This window comes from Somniosus microcephalus, chromosome 24 (assembly GCF_052327205.1).
Source record: "Somniosus microcephalus isolate GS21.2 chromosome 24, FLI_Smic_1.0, whole genome shotgun sequence".
NCBI lineage: Eukaryota > Metazoa > Chordata > Chondrichthyes > Squaliformes > Somniosidae > Somniosus > Somniosus microcephalus.
The window spans coordinates 46,256,792-46,279,723 of record NC_141010.1 but is presented as its reverse complement, the minus strand read 5'-3'; the positions used below and the strand labels follow the sequence as shown (position 1 = coordinate 46,279,723).

The 22,932-nt window shown below is 45.9% G+C and overlaps 1 protein-coding gene across 1 annotated transcript in view; it reads right to left on the bottom strand.

Moving 5' to 3' along the window:
- The window catches only part of nsfa (N-ethylmaleimide-sensitive factor a), a 294,195-nt gene that overhangs the window by 89,341 nt on the left and 181,922 nt on the right, over positions 1-22,932 (bottom strand). The window contains exons 13-16 of the mRNA XM_085966605.1: positions 19,468-19,563; positions 18,235-18,391; positions 15,228-15,361; positions 5,287-5,353 (exon numbers count right to left, since the gene is read on the bottom strand). Of these exons, the coding sequence (XP_085822731.1) occupies positions 5,287-5,353; positions 15,228-15,361; positions 18,235-18,391; positions 19,468-19,563 (454 nt within the window). The remainder of the gene's footprint in view (positions 1-5,286; positions 5,354-15,227; positions 15,362-18,234; positions 18,392-19,467; positions 19,564-22,932) is intronic.

The window sequence follows — 22,932 nt, the reverse complement described above, 5'->3', positions numbered from 1 at the left end:
ACTGAATCTGCTTCCACCACGCTTTCAGGCAGCGCGTTCCAGATCCCGACGACTCGCTGCATAAAAATAAATTCTCCTAATTTATTTCTAGGGTACTTAAGGAAGTGGCCCTAGAAATAGTAGAAGCATTGTGGTATACATGGACTTCAGTAAGGCTTTTGACAAAGTCCCACATAGGAGACTGGTCAAGAAGGTAAGAGCCCATGGGATCCAGGGTGCCTTGGCACGTTGGATCCTAAACTGGCTGAGTGGCAGGAGGCAGAGGGTGATGGTCGAAGGTTGCTTTTGTGACTGGAAGTCTGTGTCCAGTGGGGTACCTCAGGGATCGGTGCTGGGTCCCTTGCTGTTTGTGATCTACATAAATGATTTGGAGGAGAATGTAAAAGGTATGATCAGTAAGTTCGCAGATGACACGAAAATTGGTGGGGTGGTAAATTTCGAGGAGGAAAGCCTCAGGCTACAGGATGATATAAACGGGTTGGTCAGATGGGCGGAAAAGTGGCAAATGAAATTTAACCCTGAAAAGTGCGAGATGATGCATTTTGGACGGACAAATAAGGCAAGGGAATACACAATGAGTGGTGGGACCCTAGGAAGTACAGGGGGTCAGAGGGACCTTGGTGTACATGTACTTAGATCACTGAAGGCAGCGGAACAGGTAGATAAGGTGGTTAAAAAGGCATATGGGATACTTGCCTTCATTAGCCGAGGCATAGAGTATAAGAGCAGGGAGGTTATGATGGAGCTGTACAAAACGCTGGTGAGGCCACAGCTGGAGTACTGTGTGCAGTTCTGGTCGCCTCACTATAGGAAGGATGTGATTGCTTTGGAGGGGGTGCAGAGAAGATTCACCAGGATGTTACCTGGGATGGAGTGCCTCAGCTATGAAGAAAGACTGAACAGGCTGGGGTTGTTTTCCTTGGAGCAAAGAAGGCTGAGGGGGGACCTGATTGAGGTGTACAAAATGATGAGGGGCATAGATAGGGTAGATAAAGAGGAACTTTTCCCCTTAGTAGGGGGGTCAATAACAAGGGGGCATAGATTCAAGGTAAGGGGCAGGAGGTTTAGAGGGGATTTGAGGAGGAACTTTTTCACCCAGAGGGTGGTTGGAGTCTGGAACTCACTGCCTAAAAGGGTGGTAGAGGAAGGAACCCTCACAACATTCAAGAAGCATTTGGATGAGCACTTGAAATGCCATTGCATACAAGGCTATGGACCAAATGCTGGAAAATGGGATTAGATTGGACAGGGCTTGATGGACGGCGCAGACACAATGGGCCGAAGGGCCTCTTTCTGTGCTGTAAAACTCTATGACTCATTGCTGGTCATCTTCCAAAATTCTATAGGCTCTGGAACAGCTCCCATGGATTGGAGGGTAGCTAATGTTTACCACCTTTTTTGAATAGTGGGGTGAGAGAAAACGGGGAATTATAGACCGGTAAGCCTGACATCGGTAGTAGGGAAAATGCTAGAGTCCATTATAAAAGATGTAATAGCAGAGCACTTGGAAAACAGTGACAGGATCGGACAAAGTCAACATGGATTTACAAAAGGTAAATCGTGCTCGACTAATCTACTGGAATTTTTTGAGGATGTAACTGGTAGAATAGATAAGGGAGAACCAGTGGGTGTGGTGTATTTGGACTTTCAGAAGGCTTTCGATAAGGTGCCGCGTAAGAGATTAGCGTGTAAAGTTAAAGCACAAGGGATTGGGGGCAAGGTACTGACTTGGATAGAGAACTGGTTGGCAGACACGAAGCAAAAAGAGTTGGAATAAACGGGTCTTTTTCTGAGTGGCGGGCAGTGACTAATGGGGTACCGCAGGGATCGGTGCTAGGACCCCAGCTATTCACAATATATATTAATGATCTAGACGAGGGAACTAGATGTAATATCTCCAAGTTTGCAGATGACACAAAGCTGGGTGGGCGTGTGTGCTGTGAGGAGGATGCCAAGAAACTCCAGTACGATTTGGACAGGTTGGGTGATTGGGCAGATGCAGTATAATGTGGATAAATGCGAGGTTATCCACTTTGGTGGCAAAAACAGGAAGACAGATTATTATCTGAACGGCAATAGATTGGGAAAACGGGAAGTGCAACGAGACCCGAGTGTCCTTGTGCACCAGTCGCTGAAGGTAAGCATGCAGGTGCAGCAGGCGGTTAAGGCAGCAAATGGTATGTTGGCCTTTGTAGCGAGAGGATTCGAGTACAGGAACAAGGATGTTTTGCTGCAGTTGTACAGGGCCTTGGTGAGACCACACCTTGAGTATTGCGTGCAGTTTTGGTCGCCTTATCTGAGGATGTTCTTGCCATGGAGGGAGTGAAGCGAAGATTCACCAGACTGGTACCTGGGATGGCAGGAATGACGTATGAGGAGAGATTGGGTCGATTGGGCTTATACTCGCTGGAGTTTAGAAGAATGAGAGGGGATCTCATTGAAACTTATAAAATTCTAACAGGACTAGACAGACTAGATGCAGGAAGGCTGTTCCCGATGGCGGGGGAGTCCAGAACCAGGGGTCACAGTCTAAGGATAAGGGGTAAGCCATTTAGGACAGAAATGAGGAGGAATTTCTTCACCCAGAGAGTGGTGAACCTGTGGAATTCTCTACCACAGAAGGCAGTTGAGGCCAATTCATTAAATATATTCAAGAAGGAGTTAGATATATTTCTTAAGGCTAAAGGGATCAAGGGATATGGGGAGAAAGCAGGGACAGGGTACTGAATTTGGATGATCAGCCATGTTCTCATTAAATGGCGGAGCGGGCTTGAGGGGCCGAATGGCCTACTCCTGCTCCTATCTTCTATATTTCTATTTCCCCCCTGGATTTTAATTCCCCATAAAGCTCAGATCAAATCGGAGAGCTTATCTGTGTGATCGGCACAGGTACGAGTCAGATACCTTGAGCGAGAGAGAGAGAGAGAGCGCACACTCAGGAGGATGATGCCAAAACATCTGTAATGCAGGAGAAGCCAGGCTTCCTTCTCAAGTGTCAGCTAAATATTTAGATGTTTGCCAGGCGACGTACATCTCCACACATCATCATACAGTCTGCCAACTGGCACTATCTCTGAACCAACAACAACGTGCCTTTAACGTAGTAAAACGTCCAAAAGGTGCTTCTCAGGAGCGTATTCAGACAAAACGAGACACTCCGCCAAAACAATAGGACCGGTGACCAAATGCTTGGTCAAAGAGGTAGGTTTTACGCAGTGTATTAAAGGAGGAGAGAGGTCGAGAGGTTTGGGGGTGCAGTTCCACAGCATAGGGCCTAGATGGCTGAAGGCACGGCCACCAATGGTGGGGTGAAAGAAGTTGGGAATGCACAAGAGGCCAGAGTTGGAAGAACGTGGAGTTCTCGGAGAGTTGAACATACGAAACAGTGCGCAAAACACATTTTATAAAAAGCTCAAGTCTGGGTCATCTAAATAGTCTGAATTTTGGGCTGTAGATTATGCTCATGCACCAACAAGGAAACTCATGGTTTACAGCGAAGCTAGAACAGGCCCAATTTCTGCACCTTTATTCCTTGGACAAGAAGCACTGGTCTCACTGTGACACTATATTTGAAACAGTCTCATTGCTCTGTGCTGCCAATGAAGGTTTCAATCTCACTAACTTACCATGTGGGATGGGACTCCCACTGCTTTCTCATAGATAATTTACTCAACCCCCATTAAACACTAAAGCCCAGCTGAGTATTTGGCTGCTGTCACAACTAAAGCATCAGAGGGGAATAATAAGCCCCTCCCTCCCCACCCACCCCTGTCAAAGTTTAATCAGACAGACCACTAAAGGCACCAGGCTCAATTCCTGCTCTGTGCTGAAATGAGCTGATGCAGTACGATTGCATTGAGTAGCCGTGGGTTAAGCTAGGCGGGGAAAGAGGGAAGAGAAAATAAGTCAGTGAGGGTTCTCATTCCTGATCTCTCTCTCGGACTAAACACACTAGTTCCTTTGCAGCACATCATGTCCAAAACAAACTTCCAGTTGCAACCCCCACAAAATAAACAAGGATTTCCTACTAAAATTTGTAGAATAGAGCAAGGGTTGGCAGACCCCAGCATTGGCTGATCTCAACCAGGTGGCATTAGAGGCATTATAGCCAAAAGTGCGGCAGTGTGGCGGAGCCACTAAGGGACGCCGATCAGTTGTATATAATTCCCTTTAATATGCTAGCTACAGCCGAAGTCTGTATCTTTGTTTTCACTGTTTACATGTACAGAGCGCGATCACTTTAATAGCACGGGTAAACGCGATGTCACGCCGTTCATCACGTGATCCCCACCGGCAGGAAAAACCCGATGACGTCAGCCACGGGACCGCCCAAGCAGTCCTCGTGGAGCCTCCGAACTGACTAGACCTATATTCGATGTTCTCCTGTAGTTATCCGTTAAACTCTGTTTGTTTTCATTAAACCTCGTTTATTTGACCGCCTGAGTGGACCTCAGTCTTTTGGATAGGAACTAGACATTCCTACAGCGGTGCAACTGATCCAAAGGGAAGGGGGCAAGGTGGGAGAAAAATGGAGGAAAAATCAACTAAATTTCCACCCGTGGTCACTGCCGGTGATCCCTGCTGCAACGTGCACGTGATGTTAGGACTGGACTCAGATGTGATGGCCTTCATGGTCAGACAGTCGCTGATGCGCACTGACCTCGGCCTCCCTATTTTGGGGTGGGGGGGGGGGGCGGAAAAGCACAAGCTCCCGAGGGCAACCAGCAACCATGAGCATGGGCCAGTGAATTCAGGAGAAGGAAGGGGGGGGATAAAAAAAAAAAAGCACAATATTTAAGTAAATGGGAAATTCACAAAAGGTCCATAGCATTGGTTTACCAGGGAATTATAGAAACATAGAAGATAGGAGCAGGAGTAGGCCATTCGGCCCTTCGAGCCTGCTCTGCCATTCAACGAGATCATGGCTGATCATCCAAACCCTAGCACCCGGTCCCTACACCGACAGCCATCCCACCCAAGCCCTATCCCCGTAACCCCATTATAGAAGTTTACAGCACAGGAGGCAACCATTATCGTTTGTGTCGGCTCTTTGTTGGAGCAAACAAAAATTAATCTTGTTGCCCTGCTCCCTCACCAAGGCCTCAAACTCTGAACACAAAACAAATGGAAATTAATTTACCCAACTTAACTGGGAAGGGCAATCTGACAGCAGCAACTTCTAGCCTATTGGGACTGGTAGCTGCTCAGGTTAACTGCAGGACGAGAACATGTTCAATGCACAGAAGAGTCAGGTGCCTTGATAGACAGGGGGTTTCCCCGGCTTACCTAGCAGGCGCTCAATGTCATCAACCACAACGCAGCTCAGTTGGGACTTGTACGCATCCTCAAAGATCTGTCAACAGAAATTAATAGATAGATTATTTAAGTAGTTCATCAGTTAGGCTTGTAGTAGCACATCTGTTTTTGTAAATGGAGAGCTTGTACACTGAAATGTAGGCTATGCTTCAGTCTTATGTTTCAAAATCCTCAACAAACTCCTGTGTATTGTCATACAGTACACTCCTGCCAAGCGGACTGCATTATATACCTGGCAAACATTCCTGAAATTGACAATGAAGGAACCTGCTAAAACTTAAATTCTTCCGATCACAAGTTCAGCATACCTTCAGATTCTCCGTGAGTGTAATGTCCGATGACGGCGTTAATTCCCATCTTCTATCAAAGTACCAAAACATGCTTTAACCAGAGTGTGACAGCCCAGAAAAGGGCCATTCGGCCCATCACAGCTGTGCTGGCTCTATGACGCAGCTATCCGCTTAGTCCCTTCCCCTATACCCGTCTAAATTTTTCTTTGAATATTTATTACCTTCCCATTTGAACATATGTAATTAATGCTGCTTCCACCAGTGTTCTTGGAGGTGATTCCACATCTGAGCAACCCTCAACATAAACAGATTACAGGAAACTTTGGTTTATCCGGAGGTTAACTGTCCGGAATGCTTGAGCCACCAGCAAAAATCAGGAGCTGTTTAGTTAGGTTTTTTTTCTTTTCGTTGCTTTTTTTTTCTCCCACCAGTCAGGCTCTGCAAGGTCTCGCTGAAGCTGTTGCTAAGCTACAGAGACGCTTGCAAGGTACAGCCGACTGTTTAGAAGCTGTTGCTAAGCAACAGGGTTTGTTGCCAGATACGGAGCTCAAAGTCTCCGTATGTTTCAACATTAGCGCTGGTTTGTCCGGCAGTTTTGATGGGACGGCAACAGCTCGGTCCCGTCGGTGCCGGATAGCACAAAGTTTCCTGTACTCCTAATCTCTCACTTTTACATCGAATTTACAGCACAGAAACGATCCTCCTCCCATTCTGTTTACGCATCTCACCCGATCAACATATCCTTCTATTCCTTTCTCCTCATGTATTTGTCTAGCTTCCCCTTAAATGCATCCATGCTATTCGTCTCAACCACTCCCTGTAGTAGCAAGTTCCACATTCTAACCACTCTCCAGGTAAATAAGTTTCTCCCCGAATTTCTCATTGGATTTATTAGTGTCAATATTGTATTTATGGCCCCTAGTTTTGGTCTGCCCCACAAGTGGAAACATCTTCTCTACATCTACTCCATCAAACCCCTTCATAATCTTAGAGACTTCGATCAGGTCACCCCTCAACATTCTCTGTTCTAGAGAAAAGAGCCCCAGCCTGTTCAGTCTTTCCCAATAGATGTACCCGCTCAGTTCTGGTATCATCTGTACTTTCTCCAGTGCTTCTATATCCTTTTCGTAACATGGAGACCCAAACTGTACACTGTACTCTTGAGTGTGGTCTAACAGTGTCATATTTGACCCTGAAATGAGCTTCCGACCACATATCCGTGGTATAACTAAGACTGCCTGTTTCCACCTCCGCAACATCACCCGTCTCCGCCCCTACCTCAGCTCATCTGCTGCTGAAACCCCTCATCCATGCCTTTTTTACCTCTAGATTTGACTATTCCAATGCACTCCTGGCTGGCCGCCCACATTCTACCCTATGTAAACTTGAGGTCATCTAAAACAAAGTCCTAATTCGCACCAAGTCCCATTCGCCCATCTCCCGTGCTCACTGACCTACATTGGCTCCCGGTTAAGCAACGCCTTGATTTCAAAATTCTCATTCCTGTTTTCAAATCCCTCCACGGCCTCACCCCTCCCTATCTTTGTAATCTGCTCCAGCGCCCCCGCCCCCACCCCGGCGATATCTGCGCTCCTCAAATTCTACCCCATTGAGCATCCCTGATTATAATCGCTCAACCATCGGTGGCCGTGCCTTCAGCTGCCTAGGCCCGAAGCTCTGGAATTCCCTGCCTAAACCACTCCGCCTCTCCACTTCTCTTTCCTCCTTAAAACCTACCTCTTTGACCAAGCTTTTGGTCATCTGCCCTAATTTCTTACGTGGCTCGGTGTCAATTTTTTGTCTTATAACACTCCTGTGAAGCACCTTGGGACGTGTTACTCTGTTAAATGTGCTATATAAATACACGTCGTTGTATATCACTTTAACATAACATCTCGGCTTATGAATTCTATTCCTCTAGAAATGATCCCCAGTGCTTTGTTTACATTTTTTATGGCTTTGTTAACCTGCATTGCTAATTTAATGATTTGTGTACCTGCACCCCATGATTCCTATGCACCTCTACCCCATTTAGACTCTTATTTTAAGTTTGTGGCCTTATTCCTCCTACCAAAATGCAGCAACTCACACTTGTCTATATTGAAATGAATTTGCCATTTACACGCCCATTCTGCAAGTTTATTAGCGACACTTTTATTCATTTGATGACCTTAAATTTATGCCCTTTAGTTACTGACTGATTGACCAGTGGAAACAGTTTTTCCCAATTTAGATTATCAAAACTAAACACTTCTATCAAATCTCAATCTTTACTGAAGAGACCCAATTTCTCTTGGCTCAACAATAACAATTTACATTTATATAGCATCTTTAACATAGTGAAACATCCCACAACACTTCACAGGAGTGTTTTCAAACAAAATTTGACACCGAACCACAAGGAGATATTAGGACAGGCGATGAGGTAGGTTTTAAGGAGCATCTTAAAAGGAGGAAAGAGGTAGAGGCGGAGAGTTTTATTGGAGGGGATTCTGGAGATAAGGGCCGAGGCAGCCGAAGGCACGGGCGCCAGTGGTGGAGCGATGAAAATCAGGGATGCACAAGAGGTCAGAATTGGAGCTGCACAGAGATCTGAGGGCTGGAGGAGGTTACAGAGATGGGGAGGGGCGAGGCCACGGAGTGATTTGAGCACAAGGATGGGAGTCTCTCCTCATTACTACAGCCTCTTGCCCCGGTATCATCTTAGTGACTCTCTTCCACACCCTCCCCTGAGGTATAGGATTTCAGATACCAATAGCCATCCAATAGTTAACCCAAGTGGCCAATCCACAGTGGAGAACTAAGGCGATAACTGCCATGCCATTCAACCACAGCGATGTGTCAGTCAAATTCTGTGCTGGGCTATCCTACAGATGTGTTGCTTCCAACAAGGTCATCTAGTAGCCATCAGGATTGGGACCCATGGCTGACTTTTCCGCCCCCCCACGTCCTCAGCTCGGGGCACTGAAGTCAAATTTAGTACCTTCGACAACAGGGGCCAGGACAATGAACTCAAGCAGGTATTGAACCAGAGTCCCTGTCGCCAGTTTTACACTTGTGTTGGGTTTCAGGAGGACAACTGAAAATAAGCCTCCAAGTCACTTTGTGGTGTTTATAGGTTGTCCTGTGTCACCTCTCTCTTGTACATTAGTTGCATGTCAATTAGTGAACCTTTTTTAAATTTGCCTCCTCCAACGGGCCCAGCAGAGGGCAGGCAGAGGACAGTATAGGTCATCTGTCATAAATACATGGGGACCTTCCATGGCAATTCTCACGCTAAGTCAGAAGATGTGCTTAACAGAAACATTGCAAAGAAAGACGACTTGCAAGATTGGCATTTCTATAGCGCCTTTCACTATCTTAGGACACCCAGAGCGCTTCATAGCCAATGAAGTACTTCTGAAGTATAATCACTGTTGTAATGCAGGAAACGCGGCAGCCAATTTGCGCACAGCAAGCTCCCACAAACAGCAACACGATAATGACCAGATAATCTGTTTTAGTGATGGTAGTCAAGGAATAAATATTGGGATTACTCTCCCGCTCTTCAAATAGTGCCATGGGATCTTTTACATCCACTCGAGAGGGGAGACGGGGCTTCGGTTTAACACCTCATCTGAAAGACGAAACCTCTGACAGTGCAGCACTCCCTTAGTACTGCACTGGAGTGTCAGCCTGGATCTTTTGCTGAAGTCTCTGGAGTGGGCCTCGTGAGCTTGTAAATACAATTAATATTCTGCTTCTATAATGTGTCATGTTAAGGCTACAAACTGTAACTGATCTGCATTCTTGGTTTGATTACAGGTAGGTATAAAGGTCTACTTCTCATTAAGCAAGTGCAGGCTCATAAGTCAGCATAATTATCATTTGGTCAGGGAATTGTAGAGATTGCAACGTGCTAACTCGCACCAAGTCCCGTTCACCCATCACCTTTGTGCTCGGCGACCTAGATTGGCTCCTGGTTAAGCAACGCCCGATTTAAAAATTCTCATCCTAGTTTTCAAATCCCTTCATGGCCTCGCCCCTTCCTATCGCTAATCTCTTCTAGCCCTACAACCCTCAGAGATCTCTGCACTCTGCCAATTCTGGCCTCAAGTATCCCCGATTTCAATCGCTCCTCCATTGGTGGCCGTGCCGTCAGGTGCCGAGGCCCTAAGCTCTGGAATTCCCTCCCTAAACCTCTCCGCCCCTCTATCCTCCTTTAAGACGCTCCTTAAAACCTACCTCTTTGACCAAGCTTTTGGTCACCTGTCCTAATATCTCCTTATGTGGCTCGGGGTCAAACTTTGTCTGATTTACGATCCTGTGAAGCGCCGCGGGGCGTTTTACTACGTTAAAGGCGCCGGATAAATGCAGGTTGTTTTTGTACTTGACCTGGGAATGCTCTCAACCCAACTCCCCTCGTCCTCATCTCTCTCTCTCTCTCTCTCTCTCTCCACATTCCACTTTCCTCTCTGTCTCTCTCTCTCTCTCTCTCCACATTCCACTTTCCTCTCTGTCTCTCTCTCTCTCTCTCTCTCTTTAAGACGCTCCTTAAAACCTACCTCTTTCACCAAGCCCAATATCTCCCTCTGTGGCTCGGTGTCAAATTTTGTTTGGTAACGCTGCTGTTATCAAATGCCTTAGGGCGTTTCACCATGTTAAAAGCGCTATATAAACACAAGTTGTGATTGTTGTTGCTAGTCAGTTTCATGGTTCAGCTCAAAAGGCAGAGTTTTCCGTCTGTAACCAAGTGTGAAGTCTGAACTGCAACATTCCATTTTCAATACATTAGACTAAAAAGAAACTCAATCAAAAACACACACTGCGTTGTAATGCAAGCACAACAGCGACAGTCTGAAATGTCTGAGCAGCTTTACTAAGCTGACAGAAAGAGCTTCATAAATGGCGGCAAGTAAGGAGACTGCCAAACGTTGGGTCCCGACTGCTGTTGGATTGATGCGGTTCAATTTACTTTTAGTGCTGGCAACTGACAGGTCGATGGCAACACCGACAGAAAAGATTCCAATGGCTCGATATTGCATTGGGCTGTGCACGTCAGCCACTGAGGCATCAAAGCTGTCCAACAGATAACCACGCTAGGCTCATCATAGAAATTTACAGCACGGAAGGAGGACATTCGGCCCATCTTGTCCGTGCCAGCCGACAAAGAGCTATCCAGCCTAATCCCACTTTCCAGCTCTTGGTCCGTAGCCCTGTAGGTTACGGCACTTCAAGTGCCTATCCAAGTACTTTTTAAATGTGATGGGGGGTTTCTGCCTCTACCACCCTTTCCGGCAGTGAGTTCCAGACCCCCCACCACTTCAAGTGCAAATGTTAACGTGGGAAAACTGTATACAAAAAAACAAATTTCTCATGTGGGTTATAAATAGTTCTGAGTGAGGAATCTTATCAGGGGAGGGGTTCCCATTACAAAAAAGGCTAGACTTCTGCTTCGCTAGATGACCTGAACATTGAATACACATTTCATTTCGAATGCAAGATCACGGCGCTGTTTGCAGCCAACTCTCAGACACATACCATTCTTACACTTGGGTGCAAAATTTGTAGCATTTCAAGAGATTGCTACATATTACCTCTTAAATTCAAACGGCTCAAAGGCAAACCAAGAGACAGAAGGTACTCGAGAGAAAATAGATACAGAATTCAGTGTGGCACTTCCTCGAATTCTTTCAGTCAACGCTACTGCCACCCCGGATTGTGTCTTGGGTTGAAGATGCACGTGGATGCGGAGAGTCATGTTCAACGCGCCCACCGCTGCCCACCCCTTGATGGAGCTGGAGTCAGCTCGGTGGTTTCAGGTTGCGCGAGAGGGTTATTGTTACATGCAATCCATCCTCAATATAACCAGAATCTGATCCTCTAGTACAGGACCAGTGTCCTTTCGGCCATTGCTGCAAGGATCAATTTAGTTCTTCAAATCTTGACTGAAGCGAAGAAAACTTGGAATTGATGCAACTGCAGAACAGACGAACACCCCCGTACATTTATAGCCCACTGACATCACAGTGATACAATACAAGTACAGGAAACTTTGTGATATCCGGCACCGACGTGTTGCCGATCTATCAAAACTGCCGGACATACAAAGTTAATGTTGAAGCATACGGAGGTTTTCATCTCCGTATCTGACAACAAACACTGTTGCTTAGCAACAGCTTCTAAAAAGAGTCGGCTGCAGCTGCAAGCGTCTCTAGCTGAAGCTGTTGCTATAGCTACAGACCTTGCAGTGCCTGACTGGAGAAAAAAAAAAGAACGAGAACTAAAAAAACTTATAGAAAACGGCTCCTGATTTTTGCCGTTAGATCGAGTATTCCGGACATACAACCTCCGGATAAACCAAAGTTTCCTGTAGGTGGTGCGTCTTGGGCCGTTTTAGTACATTAAAGGCACTATACAAATCAAAGTTGTCCTTATTGCGACTACCTCTATACCACCTTCCGAGATGATTTAATTTTCTGCCCCTGGAGGTAAAGGAACAGTGAAGGGTAAGCGATCACTTGCCCTGGGTCCAGCATTTTGTTCATTGTGGGCGAGCGGCGAGCCAGCCATGGCAGGGATCCCAGTCGACATGAATCCTATCCTCACCCGATATCCACATAAATTAATTTTCCAGCAGGAGCCAATGAACAGAAACAGGAACACTGATTTTTTTTTTTTCTTCCTCCCATAGTGGAGGTGAGGTAACTCAGTACAAGCTAGGGATTGAACCTGGAAACATAACAGAACTCAAGCAGCAGGGGTGCGAGCCACTGTTAACCTGTTAACAAGTGTTGTGGCTTCTATCACAATACTATCCACCCGAAGGTCCTTGATCACAGTTGTGGCTCAGTGGTAGCACTCGCCAGAGAGTCAGATGGTTGTGGGTTCAAGTCCTACTCCAGAGACTTGAGCATGTGATCCAGGCGGACATCAGCGCAGTGTTGAGGGAGTGCTGCACTGTTGAAGGTGCCGTCTTTCGGTTTAACGTTTCAACTGAAGGCCTGTCTGCTCGCTCAGGTGAATGTAAAAGATCCCATGGCACTCTCTCAAAGCAGGGCAGGGCAATTCTCCACGGTGTTCTGGCCAATATTTATCCTTCAACCAACATCACTAAAACAGATTATCTGGTCATCATCACATTGTTGTCTATGGGACTTTGCTGTGCACAAAATGGCTGCTGAGTTTCCTACATCATAACAGTGACTAAACTTCAAAAGTATTTCATTGTCTCAAATACTTTGGGGCATTCAAGAGGTCGTGAAAGGTGCTATATAAATGGTCTTTCAAGTATTTTTTTTTAATTGTAAGGATAAAAAGGAACAGGAGTAGGCCATCCAGCACCTCGAGCCTGCTCTGCCATTCAATTAGATCATGGCTGATCTGCACCTCAACTCCATTTGCCCGCCTGAGCTCCTTATCCCTAGATACCCTTACTTAACAAAAATGACATACCGACTGTACCTGATGCATAAATGGTATTGGTCAGTAACACACAGCAATGAAAACTACCTGTATAACATCAATAGTTGCCAGAAAAATTGTGGGGCAGGAATACCTGACTGGATCCTGTAGAGGATCAGGTGCTGACTTCTCTGGTGCAGGGAGGAGGTCATCAGACCCACTAAATCGAATTCCAGCCTTTTAATGCATTCTCGGCCATCTACCATCCCATAGCTTACCCTAACAAGGTGAGGAGGGTGAAGCAGTCACAGGAAACACAACAGGACAATGTGATTTTGAAGGATTGCAGTGATGTACAAGGCCCGAGATGCAGAAGGAAAAGTGAGAAAGACTCAACTGTACATCAAGTGTCCCTTTAAACACTTGTCCTGGTCATTTAAATAAAAGCAATCCAGGTTTAATAACACATTGCGATAGGTTAGCAGCGCATTCAAATATCTTCAGATTCCAAATTAACAGCAGTAATTGTTTGTTTTTTAAAGCCTAGTCAGACTGGCCCAGCCTCCCACTTTGCTCCCTCTGTAAACTGGAGCGCATCCAAAACTCTGCTGCCCTATATCCTAACTCGCACCAAGTCCTGTTCACCCATAAGAACATAAGAAGTAGGAGCAGGAGTAGGCCATACGGCCCCTCGGGCCTGCCCCGCCATTCAACAGGATCATGGCTGATCCGAACCTAGACTCACGTCCACTTCACTGCCCGCTCCCTGTAACCCCTAATTCCCTCAGAGCTCCCCCGGTGCTGCTCGCTGACCTACATTGGCTCTCGGTTAAGCAGTGCCTCGATTTTAAAATGCTCATCCTCGTTTTCAAATCCCTCCATGGCCTCGCCCCTTCCCCATCTCTAAACTCCTCCAGCCCTACAACCTCCGAGATCTCTGCGCTCCTCCAATTCTGGCTTCTTGCGCATCCTCGATTTTAAATCGCTCCACCATTGGTGGCCGTGCTTTCAGCTGTCTAAGCCACAATCTCTGGAATTCCCTCCCTAAACCGCTCCACCTCGCTCTCCTCCTTTAAAACCTACTTTTTTGACCAAGCTTTTGGTCACCTGTCCTAATCTCATGTGGCTCGGTGTCAAATTTTGGTTTGATAACCAAGCACCTTGGTGTGGTTTACTTTGTTAAAGGCGCGATATAAATGCAAGTTGTTGTTGTGGCAAGGTCTGCTCGAATCATGCACTTTCTAACCAGATGAGATCGATAGTTTGGTTAATATGTTGTAGCTGTGGGTCTTTTGCTGGTTGGCATTTCCAGCCACCAGGTGGCAGTGCCTCACATAAGTGAAGCAACCCACTTATACCAGCTGCAGCCTGGAGCTGGCTCCTGTTGGCCTACAAAGCAGCTTTTACATCAGAAATGTTTAGTCCAATAAACAGCAATGACATAAATGATCAGATAATCTGTTTTTTTTATAAAGTGATATCGGTTGAGGGCTAAACGTTGCTCAGGACACCAGGAGACCTCCCCTGTTTTACTTCGAATAGTGCCGTTGGATCTTTCACATCCATCCGAGAAGGGAGACAGGGTCTCGGTTTAAAGATCAATCCAAAAGATGGCATCTTTGACAGCGCAGCACTCCCAGAGAGAGGCAGAGAGCGAGCGAGAGAGGCAGAGAGCGAGCGAGAGGCAGAGAGTGAGCGGCGCAGAGACAGAGAGAGAGAGACAGAGAGAGAGAGACAGAGAGAGAGAGACAGAGAATGTAGCACAGGGTGAGAAGAGAGCACACCAAAGAAAGAGAGAGAAAATAATAAAAGGGAAGATGGGTGTAACTTTTAACCTTCCTTTCATTTTCACCAGAAATCCCCCTTCAGCTCTTCAGGGTGGTGCTGCCCTCAAATTTCTGAATTCCAGTCCAGTGACATGGCTTAAGGAATGATTCTTGGAAAGGGTGACTAAGTCACAGTTACACAAGTCTCCATCCAGCACTCGAGCTGCGACTCGGCAAGACAGACATTTCAAAAATCAGCCTGGAAATCAACCCCGATATTCTGGTTCGGAGCCCATTTAAAACCAGCAGGACATGGAATGGGACCAAGGCCTTGTGCAGAGGTGGTCGGAGGGTGGGGATATGATGGTAAAGACCAAGAACAGGGCAGGGGATTAAAGAAAGAGTTTTTCTTTTTTTTAAAAAGTCATGAAACTGAACAACTGTTGACCGATCAAGTGCTGAAACGGGTCACCTTTTTTATGGCCTGACATTTTGCAGTCTCGGAGAATCCGATCATCTTATCAGGAGAGCAGATCTTAATGAATGGGAATCCGGACTTCTCTGCGATCTTTGCAGCCAGTGCAGTCTTGCCGCTGTTTGGAGGTCCTGTTTAAAAATAAAACCAGTACTGAAATGAGCAAAATCTGGAATATTTCCACATTAACAATACAGGCTAACATGCATGTAGCAGACACACAATCCATTGTTACAAACATACCACAACGACAGACAGGGAAAGACCCACTGGCCCGTCCAGCCTGTCCCACAGCACTAGCGTCTTGTGCATCACTCCCCACCCCAACCCACCCAGAAGCCATGCAACATCCTGGGGGAGGCAATTTTTTTTTTTAAAAAAACAGGCCAATTTGGAGGGAAAGAAATCTGCAAAATTCCTGTTAAAGAAGCAGTTTCATTTCCACCAACTGCTTGACCTATTTTGCATACTCGAGATTTCTCACGAAACACCAGCTGCCGACCACAATAGTCAAATAACTGACGTAACAGCAACTAATTATGTACTTTTACTTGAATTGAATACTCTGAAGTTTAGGCCAAAACACGTTCCAGCTCAGGCAAGAAAAGACAGGAAATTATGCTAATTCTAGTTAGCTCGGCGTCAACAGATACCTTTAAATGTCAGTCAAGATAGATTGAGAACGGTTTGATTCACATGGGTTTAGGAAGAGCATTGGGATCTTTGGTGGCAATGGGCTTGAATGACCTTTTTTGATCTCGTTCTCATATACTGCTCCTGATCAATATAATTTCCATACTGCCCCTGATCAGTGTAATTTCCACATACTGCCCCTGATCAGTGTAATTTCCATATACTGCCCCTGATCAATGTAATTTCCACATACTGCTCCTGATCAATGTAATTTCCATATACTGCCCCTGATCAATGTAATTTCCATATACTGCCCCGATCAATGTAATTTCCATATACTGCCCCTGATCAATATAATTTCCACATGCTGCCCCTGATCAATATAATTTCCATATACTGCCCCTGATCAATGTAATTTCCATATACTGCCCCTGATCAATGTAATTTCCATATACTGCCCCTGATCAGTGTAATTTCCATATACTGCCCCTGATCAATGTAATTTCCACATACTGCTCCTGATCAATGTAATTTCCATATACTGCCCCTGATCAATGTAATTTCCATATACTGCCCCGATCAATGTAATTTCCATATACTGCCCCTGATCAATATAATTTCCACATGCTGCCCCTGATCAATATAATTTCCACATGCTGCCCCTGATCAATGTAATTTCCATATACTGCCCCTGATCAATGTAATTTCCATATACTGCCCCTGATCAATGTAATTTCCATATACTGCCCCTGATCAATATAATTTCCACATACTGCCCCTGATCAATGTAATTTCCACATACTGCCCCTGATCAATGTAATTTCCACATACTGCCCCTGATCAATGTAATTTCCACATACTGCCCCTGATCAATATAATTTCCACATACTGCCCCTGGTCAATGTAATTTCCACATACTGCCCCTGATCAATGTAATTTCCACATACTGCCCCTGATCAATGTAATTTCCACATACTGCCCCTGATCAATGTAATTTCCACATACTGCCCCTGATCAATGTAATTTCCATATACTGCCCCTGATCAATGTAATTTCCATATACTGCCCCTAATCAATATAATTTCCATATACTGTACTGCTCCTGAACAATGTAATTTCCATATACTGCCCCTGATAAAAAGAAAGAGCTTGCATTTAAAGAGCTCCTTTCACAACCTCAGGACGTCCCAAAGTGCTTTACAATGAACTACTTTTTGAAGTGTAGTGTAGTGACTGTTGTAATGTGGGGAACGCGGCAGCCAATTTGCATACAGCAAGGTCCCACAGACTGCAATGTGATAATGACCAGATAATATATGTTGGTTGAGGGATAAATATTGGCCGGGACACCAGGGCGAACTCCCCAGCTCTTCTTCGAAATAGTGCCATGGGATCTTTTACGCCCACCCGAGGGGGAAGACAGGGCTCTTTTCAGTGCTGCTTTGCTGCTGATGATTCCTGATGCTGATTTGAGACAGAATCTAAAATTAGGAAACGCTCTGTCAAATATCCATCCAGTTGTGCTGTAGTCTGAAACCTTCATCCCACACACCCGAGTACTCGGTTACTTGGAAAAATTACACTGATCAGGCACAGCATATAAGAAATTACATTAGTCAGGTGTTAGCCGTGGCTCACTTGGTAGCTCTCTCGCCTCCCGAGTCAGAAGGTTGAGAGTTCAAGTCCCACTCTATAGACTTGAGCGCAAAATCTAGGCGGACACTCCCAGTGCAGTCATTATCACATTGTTGTTTGTGGGAGCTTGCTGTGCGCAAATTGCCTGCCGCATTTCCCACATTACAACAGCGACTCCACTTCAAAAAGTACTTCATTGGCTGTAAAGCTCTTTGGGACGTCCGGTGGTCGTGAAAGGCGCTATAGAAATGCAAGTCAGTCTTTCTTTCGTGCCTGGTGGCACACAAGACAATCCATTTCATCCACTGCTTTCACATCCAGCAGCAGCCGTACTCTGGGGTTGTTTCCATACCCAAGACCCTTTTAAATTTTTTTTATTAAGGTGGTCAGGTCGTTAACCTGATTCACAACCCCTAACCAGGAGGACCGGCATACCATGGAAGGTGGTTTGAGGGGGGGGGGGGGGGGGGGGGGTAGCAAATCACCTCTTCCCCTCTCATTGGATGCAAGAACCCTGCTGGATGTCAACTCTGTATTCAGGAGGCCAGAGTCCTGGTCATCTGCTCATCGGGGCTAACGATGAATATCAGATGTGTGTACCCCACTGGGTGTCATCGCAGTATTCAGAGACCAAAGGTGTCGATTCCACTCGCCCTACACTACACTTAATGAAATCACGTGATTTTTCTCCTTTATTTCCCTCCCTATCCCGCTGGGACAAGGAAAATGGCTCTACCTTCCAACAAGACGCTAACCAGTGGAGTGCGGTCACTGTTCTTGGTTTGCTGGACAAGCAGCTCTCCATCATCAAGGGCCCGTGTGACTGGATCGCCCCACACAATGATTCCATTCATGATATAGCTGTCATAATCCTCCTGGTTTATGCCAAAAGCCTGCGAAAGAGAGAGATGGGAAACCATGTCACACACATGCCTGAACGTCAGCTTGTCAAACTATTATTTTACGCAAGTCAGCCAGTACCATCCAAAACATTATCCAAATTCATGGGCAAGGACTGAACACCATTAAACATTTCAGCTGATGTCTGTTACAGTAGACACTGTACATGACCCATCGAACATGTGCCCAGTACTCGGGTCTCTGCTAGTTACACCCCATCTCTAAATAGCAGGGTGGGCAGGTCACCTGCTCTGAACTCTCCACCAATCTTGCTGAGAGGATGCATGCCAGGGCAACATGGGAGTCAACCCTCCAGTTGTCAGCAATTCTCATGACCTCTGCTCAACGCCTTCCCACAGTAACTCAAGAGCCGCGCACAATGAGGGGCGAAGAGCAAGGGAAGTGCACTCCTGCCCGACCTTTCATAGTGCCGTGCCATGCTGGTTCAACGTAGCGAGCCACCTGTAACTTCTTGAAGGATTAACGATACAAGATTGACTAACTGTTGTGACATGGAGGATAGAATGACGTAACCGATAGCAAATTTAACCCCTGACCACACTCCTATTTAGGTCTTTTTTTTTTAAAGTTTGAAATATCTTTTGTTGAGTTTTTTTTAAATCACTTTTTTTGAAGGTAGGGTAGAGCCTGAAAGAGACCTTCATTAGGAGTGTTGAATGGTGCAATACACTTCGTTGTTCCACAACACTATGTTCCCAGTGACATCACACCATTCTTGCTATTGTGTGACAATTACTTATTACACTAAAAATGTATTGATGTGGCAGAAGCAAAAACTAAGAGTTGATGAAATGTCACACCATGTAATGTTTCCTTGAAGAGGACATTATGCACAGCATAAAAAAAAACAGGAAACTCGACCAGGTCCCAGCAGGTTCTATTTTATAGAGCTCATGAACCCAGATGTTCAAATCTAGGCAGAGCAGAGTCAATGGCACTTTCAAATCCAGTGCCAAATCACACCGGCTCTGAATGGACATCCCATTCACTTTAGTCTGGAGCGAGTGGCTTGGAATCCCACAACCAGTGCACATGCTCAGGTACTTACAGGTTTAATGTCATTCTCCAGAGAGTTTAAGAAGTCTCCCCTCATGACTTGCAGTTTCTCAGCTTTCTCCATGTCAACTTCCACTTTGGTCGCTGCCTAATTATGGGAGGAAGAGAAAAATCTGAGTTCACAATTTCCAACCGGGCTTTTATACAGTAAACTCTGCAAAAATGAAGAACAATGATTGCGCACCCTGCCCAACACCATCGGGCCGTCAGTCCCAGCTGATTAGGCAGTCGTTGGATCAGCTGTGCTACTTCGCTTCAGCAGGTGCTGTGGAGGCAGGCAGCCTGGGAGAAAAGACTCCATGCCCAGGATCGAATCAGATCATTTTGTAACAAAGCTCAAATGAGAGATTATTTTCTATGAATATGTGGAGTGTTCAGTAAATAATCTGGAGAGAGCACCCATTTCAAATCCAAACTTGATTCCACTTGCACAGTTCCGTGCACACAAAGTACCTCGCACTTCACCCAAGTTGTCGTTGCTCAGCTGTGAGCCCAGTAAAGAAAGAATGTGCATTTATAGAGCGCCTTTCACCTCCTCAGGCCAACTCAAAGCGCTTTACAGTCAATTAAGTACTTTTGAAGTTACTGTTGCAATGTAGAGAAATGCAGTAGCCAATTTGCACCAAGCAAGGCCCCACAAACAGCAATGACCAGACAATCTGTTTTAATTGTTAATTGTGGGATAAATATTGACTGTGGGGAGAACGTCCCTGCTCTTCTTCGAACCCATGGCATCTTTTGCATCGATCCGAGAGGGCAGAAGGATCCTTGGTTTAATGTCACAGCCAAAAGTCGGCACCTCTAACAGCGCAGCACTCCCTCAGAACTGCACTGAAGTGTCAGCTTTGATTATGTGCTTAAGTCTCTGGAATGGGCTTGAATTGATGATCTTCTGACTCAAAGGCGAGAGTGCTACCACCGAGTCAAGACCAACACAGTGATAATGATGGGGGAAAATTACAGAATCATGATGGGCATCACAGCCAAGACCAATCCCATCTTGAATGTCTACACTTAACTCCAGCAGGAGTCACAAGGTAGGGAAGCAGGGACCTTTCCCTAACCCCAAGTGACTCAAACTGACACCAAGTTCTGTCCCAGCTAACTTATCTGTGGTATAAATATCGACTGCGGGAAGAACGTCCCAACTCTTCGAATCCATGGCATCTTTTACATTGACCCGAGGGGGCAGAAGGATCCTTGGTTTAATGTCACAGCCAAAAGTCCTAACAGCGCAGCACTCCCTCAGAACTGCACAATCAGCCACCAAACAGAGGGAATTCCTTGACCAATATGGCTAAGTGCCACACAAACGTTATACCCACTGATTCATCAAGGCAACTAACAGGCTGGGCAATTTCAAAAGTGGGGCACCACATTCTGGCAGTAAAAATGCACTCACTCACGATTTTGCAGCCTTATAGAGATAATAAGGAGTCAAAGCTCTGGTCATACGCAACAGCCCAGTTGTTAAACCCTTTAACGGAATATGATGTATAAATTTAAACCACAAGCACTTGGTACTGCAATCATAGCGCCATCTACACGCAGCTGGTGAAGTCAATATGGTCTCATGTATTGGTAGCAATCAATTCACCTGCAGGTAGCCAAAATAATTCCCGAGACAAATTCTTCCGTGGTCCTCACTTTACACATTCAACTACATTTATACAAACAGGAGCCCCAAAGGGTCAGACTGTCACCCAAGACTGGGATAACCTGACATTTAAGCCCCATTAGATGATCAGTAGTACATGGACTGAACTGCCTGAAGCGAGACTTTTCTCTGATCCTGTGGGACCGAGCTGCTCACCTCGGTTCAAACAGCTGCCCATATACACAAAAACAGCTCCCCGGGGACCCGCAGAACACAAAAGACACTTAATGTATTGTTGTGCAACAGATACCTGGGGCTGTAAGTAACACCACTTTTATAGCATCAAGACGAGCAGTACCCTCTGGCACCAAGCCTGGTGTTTCAAACACTGTTCTACCTGCACCGCCAAGCATAGGCCGCTCCACAGCTAATCCACACTCAAGCCACCCGTCTTTGTTTAACATCCTTTGAAAACTTGGAAACAATGCAAAGTAGCTGCTCTGCTGTATGTGATCGAGAGGTCTTTAGATTTAATCTCTCAAACTTTTAACATCCACAGCAGTTTCAAGTTATTTTTTCTAAAAGGAGCTTTTTATTACCCTATGACAGCCATAAAACAAAAATCAAAAGAGTAATTTTCCAATACTAAGCCGTCAATTTTAGCCCTCAGAGGTAATGGTTTCAATTCAGTCTGGGGAAACAAGACAGCTCCTCCTCTTTTAGGTTGCTCTTGCATTAGATAACAGGCTGGTTCTAGTAATGCGGAGGAAAAGACAAGTGCTCTAATGACCCCTTTTACATTACAGAGCCACTTCACAAGGAAGTGCTGCCCTTGGCTCCCAGTCTATGGAGGAAGCCCTGTTTGCGGAACGTATTCCACAGCCCCGGAACGCATGCAGCTGTTTGGAAACGTGACCAGTTGCGACTTTGCGGCCGCCACACCCACCCCCGACATCTGGGAATGTTCCGTACAGGCTAGCGATCGGAAAAACCAGGGCTGATTAAAATTGTGGGCTCTCCAGTCAGAGAAAGGTTCGAGAGCTTTTATATTGAGCAACACTTCTTTCACTAAGCTCCACCGTGGGACATTTTACTATCTGTAAAAATCTAAAACTCGGCTGCCCGCGTCCTAACCCGCACCAAGTCCCGTTGGCCCATCTCCCGTGCTTGCTGACCTACATTGGCTCCCGGATAAGCAGCACCTCGATTTCAAAATTCTCATCCTTGTTTTCAAATCTCTCCATGGCCTCGCCCCCTCCCCATCTCTAAGCTCCTTCAGCCCCACAACCCCCCCCCCACCCCCGAGATATCTGTGCTCCTCTAATTCTGCCCTCTTGAGCATCCCTGATTATAAATCGCTCAACCATTGGTGACCGTGCCTTCTGTTGCCTAGGCCCCAAGCTCTGGAATTCCCTGCCTAAACCTCTCCGCCTCACTACCTCTCTTTCCTCCTTTAAGACGCTGCTTAAAACCTACCGCTTTGACCAAGCTTTTGGTCACCTGCCCTAATTTATCCTTATGCGAATCGGTGTCAAATTTGTTGTCTTAAAATACTCCAGTGAAGCGCCTTGGAACGTTTTACTACATTAAAGGCGCTATATAAATACAAGTTGTTGTTGTTGCAGTAAAGGTGGTCCTTTATGATCATATTATTACTGGACCAGTAATCCAGGGGCCTGGGCTAATAATCCAGAGAACACGTTCAAATCCCATCATGGCAGTTTGAGAATTTGAACTCAGTTTAAAAAATCCGGAATAAAACAAAACCTGGCATCAGTACAAATGACCATGAAGCGGTCGGATTGCCGTGAAAACTCACTGGTTCACCAACATCCTTCAGGGAAGGAAACCTGCCGTCAT